A 6,089-nucleotide genomic window follows, 5' to 3' on the forward strand; every position below is an offset into this window, starting at 1 on the left:
ATGCCCACAAACATTGTCAGCAAGTTTGGTGAAGATCCGACGAAAACTGAATTATAGAGCAGACATGTTTTGGATGCTGACCGCCCGTCCGCTGCCATTCATAATCTTCTCCATTTTGTTTCTTAACCGTTTAATAAAAACTGCTGAGGTAGCTATTCAGACAGTCAGGGCTGATACCAATTTCTAGGTTTCGTTCGGAACGGCTTCTTTTAGCGACTTTTCAAATATTCCAACATCTGATGATCCTTTTTACTGTATTTTTAAGTTTTTGATTATTAACGAACGTTTTAATATCTAAATCAGATAGCATTGTTTTTGTGTGTTGTAAACAACAAAAACTCAAATTAAATCCAGATTCCAAGACGCATAATCAAACTGTACATAGAGCGCCTGCTTCATCCGATTTAAATTCGGAACATTTTCACGCGATTCGGGCTTTATCGTATGTTTAACATGGGACCGTTGAACCGTCCAAATACAGAAAATACAGGATTTTTTGTACGCGCGTGCGTCCAAATACAGAAATTACAGGATTTTGTACGCACGTACATCCAAATACCGTAATATATTGTACGGTCACGTGTTGCAAATGAACGTTCGCGATTGGATAGATAAAATAGGTATAGAATAGTATCATTACACAACACTATCTGTGTCTATTTTTGTCCCTGTAATTTATTGTGTCTGTAAGCTGAAATAGCTTCGATAATACTGTCATCGATATCAAATATCAAATTTTAGTCTTTCTTTTCTTGTAGTCTCACCATAAAATTAAAATAAAAACAAGCGCTTGTTATTTCATCAGGTCTAAATAGTATACCGACGAGACAAGTATTAAAACTGTTGACATCGTCACTTATCTTATATCCATCATATTTTTCTATTTTTCTTTTTTCTCATCACCAAACCCCAAAACATTGACTTCATTGTTCAGTCTTTACGACACAGATTAATTATCACTGCGTTTAGATGGAATGCAATGTCTGACTTATCTAATCTATATTAAGCTTTCATAAGATTTCCTTCACTTTTACTTTAAGGTTGTCATGGTTTTCTCCATCAATCATTTGAATATTTGCAATGTTATGTTTTTGTGAATATTGTTCATTGTGATTTGCTCTATTAGTGTCTTTACTTTCTTGCTCCTTCCTATATTGTTAGGTTATTTACCTTGGCCCCCCTCTCCCTCTGTACTTTTTCTACTTAATCTGTTTGCTGTTTGTGTCTTGCTCAAGAACAGTTAATCTGCCTTGTAGTACTTGTAGTACCTGTGTTTTCTTACTGACCCTGGCTGACATGGCCTGTTTAAAGTTTCTTTCAAAGCCTTCCATATTTTTTTCTAATAGTAGTAGTAACAAGGGTTTCTACTTCTTCTATCAAGCTGTGATTGTATAACAAATAGTTTTTAACCATTTTCTGCACTGTAATTGCTCCCTTCAGAATGAGTGTGGTTCCCCTTTAAGGTGGTGTTGAGCAGAGTTCTGTTTCTGTTTTGTTGTTGCTGTTGGTTTTCCTGACCTTGATATTCCCAGACATCATTAATCTTTTTTACGTCTGCACAGGTATAGAGATATTCACTATTGAAGTATAATTGTATTGCAAATCTATAATCAATAATTGCTCAATTATCCATACTGATTTCTATTGTAGAAATTTATTTATTTATTTTGTTGGGTTTAACGTCGCACTGACACAATTATAGGCCTTATGGCGACTTTCCAGCTTTGATGATAGAGGAAGACCCCATGCCCCTCCATGCATTATTTCATCACAAGCGGGCACCTTGGTAGAACCACTGACCGTCCGTAAGCCAGCTGGATGGCTTCCTCATATGAAGACTTCAACGCCCAGAGAGAGGCTTGAGTCCATATCGATGAGGGGCAAGTGATTTGAAATCAGCGGCCTTAACTACTCGGCCACGGAGGCTCCTCTATTGCAGAAAAGCATGTTTTGTGAACAAGTAGACTAATGCAGATTTATCCAAATATATCCGCCTATAAATCCAGAAAACACAGGTCAGAAGACAGAAAAAAGTATCTATTTTTTAAATATCTAAAACGTCAGACAACTGTTTCTCAACAGAAAGTTAAATCCATGTAGTGCAAGTCAAAATCTACACACATGTATGAATTTCATCCCTACTACATCACTATGTCTCTTGTAAATTGTAAGAAAACTGAGAGCAAATTAAGTGTGACATATCAACTAGATTATCTCGGGGCCCGCTCATAGTACTGTGTAGAATGTATATAGTTATTTTGAAACCAGTTTCATTTTACAGATAATTAGTATATTCAAAATGTATCGTATATTCTTACAAATATATTACACTGAGGATAATTATTTTATTTGTAGTTATCCCGACAGAAGAATATTAACTGAACACTTGGCACGAATTCGCACGGCACCTATATGTCTCAGTACTTCAAGTTTCATACTTTGTAAACTATCGTTATTCGATCTGAGAGTACAATCATGGGTCCAGGCATGTAAGTAGACCTTTATGAATGTTTCCTATATAAACACAGTGGTAAAAATCTTTTATCTCTTATAAGACGCTGAATCAAACTGAGTCTGTTTTTGCCTGGTTGCGTTCCATTCTTCAGAAGAACCTTTATCTAGTATAAAAGTACTTTGTAAGTAACAAATTTCAGTACTTTGTACTTGAACACAGTGTTATATTTCCATGTTCTTTGGAACCATGGAATCTCTTCAATATAATTATATACGATACCATTACGTTTATGCCATTTTCTAGGAGACGCGAGGTGTGTTGCAGTTTTCATCACCTTTCATGATCACAATCAATCAAAGTAAGTCTGCTACAGTTTGCTTGGTTCCATGTCATGCTTCCAAACACTTGTATATGCTCGGAAACAGTATGTGTTTAGAAAAGTCTTGAAGCAATTTTGCTGCCAAGTTACTCTCTACAGAGCAGCCAGTTAAAAAAGTTTCAAGACTAGAATGCCATGTTACTTTTATGACTGTGCTTGAATAAGATTGTTATAAAGAAATTTGTACATAGTAAAATGCTCTGCTATTGTTTATTTTTCAGATCACAGAAAAGAATCAGAAGATTTTTGAATTTTGTAACAGACTTCATTCTGTTGTTAACGTTGAGTTACTATGTTAGTGCTACAGGTGAGTTTACATTTCTTTACGATACCGGTAGTAAATCCTCGTAATAATCTTTTGTATATTATGATTAAATAATAGTTCACTATACCATAATTATTATAACAAATGTCTGGCTAAGAGTTGCATACATTTTTAATATCTAATCTACGTCAGTCATTTTCGAACATTTTTATTTGTGGTTTTTACATCACCAAGTAATCAAATCACATTCCCATTTGATGCTACATTGTGCATTTATCTTAATCAACCCTTGAAACATAACGGTTTTCATCAGTTAGTTGCTGCTTCTGATAGCAGTTGCAGCAGTTAATTGTGACTACTGCCAGCAGTTTCAGCAGTTAATTGCTACAGAGACTTTCTAACTCCGGGAAAAATTATTCCTACCACTTTATACTTTCATCAGTGTACTTTAATTACAGACATAAATGAATGCAAGTCAACAACCTGTCTGAACGGTGCTTCTTGTATAGATGGTACTAATGGTTACACATGTTCCTGTAAAGCTGGATTTAGTGGTGACCTATGCCAAACGGGTACGTTTGACACAAAGATAAATAATATGGTTTAAAGGTTTATTCTGAAAAGAGATCCGCATCTTGCCAGCATGCACGTACTTGAATTTGTTAAGAAGTCACCGCTAAAGACGTTTCGGTTAAATTGAACATTATTCTCTATACACATCAAAATACATAAAACTTTAAATTTGTGATGTTTTCTTAACAAAATGGTCAAAAGTAATCATTAGTTTTGTCAATGACTGTTCTGCAATTTGTGAAGTTTAATATAAATGTAAATATGCAATTATATGGAATGAAATAATGTCCAAAACTGTGACCATGGTAAATGTTTGCATTAAGAGTTCTATTTTTAAAACAAAATAACTTCTTTATGTATTCATATATTCATCTGTTAGACATAGATGAGTGCAAGTCTTCCCCGTGCCAGAACGAGGCTATTTGCACAGACATTATCAATGGTTATGTTTGTACGTGTGTTGCCGGATATTCTGGTGTTCGCTGCGAGTCTGGTAAATGGACAAGGTTGAGTTGCGCTAGAAAGGACATCGGACAAAATTCTGGAGGGTGCTATTTCATGATTTTAATAACAGATAATTTGATATAAATGCTTCAAATACTCATATCTAAGTTATATTCCTATGAAACTCACAAAGATATATATTTGTTTTGTTGAAATTCTAGCATTTTGCGACTAAGGATAGTATTTTCTGACAACACTAAGTGGCCCAGTATATCAATGGAATTTGTATTTTATACAGAAAAAAAGGAAAAGGTTAGATAGTCCTGCCAGTTGCATCGGGATTGGGATAAACTAACTGCAACTGAAAATAAGAAGAATATTTTATCATATCTTGCACGATACATTTTTCGAGATTTTCTTTTCTTTTAATTTGATAGAATTGTAGACTAATACACTGGTTTCTTGATTTTTTTCATATTTTGTTCGGTATATAAACTATAGTGTTTCTATGTTTGAAATATTTACAAAAGCTCATAAGACTATCTTTATATAACGTTTAGTAAACACATGCAATAATTGTCAAAAACATTTTATGTAACACTAATGTATACCCTGTAGGTAGTCTTTTTTTCAAATTGGAACACTTTAACCCCTGTGACCAAGCACCATTTTTGCAACATATGTATATAATAATTATTTACAAAGGCATGTAAATATTTTGTTGCGTCACTGGGGGAAGGATGTTTAACAAGGAAAAATGATTATAGTTCACATTTCAGTAGAAATGGGAATGAGAAATATCAATAAAGTCATGTTTTTTGTTCACAAACTTGTACAAATTACTAGAATACATCGCTCATTTTAGAAGTCTCGGCCTAGCTCAACTTTCACTTATTAGATAGGCAATCTTAAAAGGAAAATGTCCGATGTCCTTGTAAAGAAAAATATTAATAAAACTAACACAGTTGCACGCATTGATTAAAACGTATACATAATTAAACCTCTTGTTAGTCAGAATTAATGTGCTTTTTATATCCAAACATTTGTGTTATCATTGAAAACAGTTAACGGTAACTTATATGAAGATCCTTTGGAGACTTAGAACGTAACCAATGAAAATAATAGCAGACTCATGTCTGTAAGATTATATTGCAAGTACATTTCTAATACTGCATAGAAAGGTTTATATATGCCACCTAATACATTTTAATGAAACATAACGATCTAATATAGGATTTATTGTTCAAAATATACAGATGTAGATGAATGCAGATCTATTCCATGCAAACATGGCGCTGTCTGTACAGATAACATTAACAGTTATTTTTGTACCTGCATGTCGGGTTACACCGGAATCAACTGTGAAATAGGCAGGTCTATGCAAATTATTGATATTGGGTAAAGTTAGCGTATGCTTAATTCCATAAAGGCACTTGATACGTAAGGCTTCGATTTCTTGTTTAAGAAAGCATGAATAATTTCAGTATTACAACATAAGTGAGCATTTTCTTATAAAGTTTACCATCTGCAATATTCTAGCAATATGCTAAGAGGTTTCTCCCCGAACTTATATATTCAGAGTTGTAATAGACATTTTCAGCTTAATCTGATATGGACTTTGCATCAGTGCTAAATAATAAGAGTCTTCTCAGGATATACTTGTCTTTTGCTCGCTGTAATTGACGTAACCTCAATCAAATCGTATGACCAGACTAAATGAAACTGGGTATGGGTTATGTACTATGCTTTTAAAGGAGATAATGACATGTTTGACAATTTAACTGAATGCTCGCTTGATAATGTTTTGTTAAGATATTAAAAGAGGAAGTACTTTTACCAAGCCTGGGTAAAGTTTTAATCAAGATCTCTCCAAAATATATTTAGAATACATGTTCGTGAAAAAAGGATGTTAATTCACAAACAAAAAATATCAATTAATTACTCTTCGCCGTTTCATTGTATACATTTTGTTT

At 33.7% G+C, this 6,089-nt stretch overlaps 1 protein-coding gene across 1 annotated transcript; it reads left to right on the plus strand.

Annotated features, from left to right (window-relative positions):
* The first annotated feature begins 2,348 nt into the window (after window positions 1-2,348).
* LOC128556007 (fibropellin-1-like) lies at window positions 2,349-5,518 on the plus strand. Its single transcript, XM_053539888.1, has 5 exons — window positions 2,349-2,489; window positions 3,056-3,141; window positions 3,558-3,671; window positions 4,052-4,165; window positions 5,373-5,518. Exons 1-5 carry the CDS (start codon window positions 2,476-2,478, stop codon window positions 5,516-5,518), a joined length of 474 nt encoding a protein of 157 aa, XP_053395863.1. The 5' UTR covers window positions 2,349-2,475.
* The last annotated feature ends 571 nt before the right edge of the window (window positions 5,519-6,089 follow it).

This window comes from Mercenaria mercenaria, chromosome 3 (genome assembly GCF_021730395.1).
Source record: "Mercenaria mercenaria strain notata chromosome 3, MADL_Memer_1, whole genome shotgun sequence".
Taxonomy (NCBI): domain Eukaryota; kingdom Metazoa; phylum Mollusca; class Bivalvia; order Venerida; family Veneridae; genus Mercenaria; species Mercenaria mercenaria.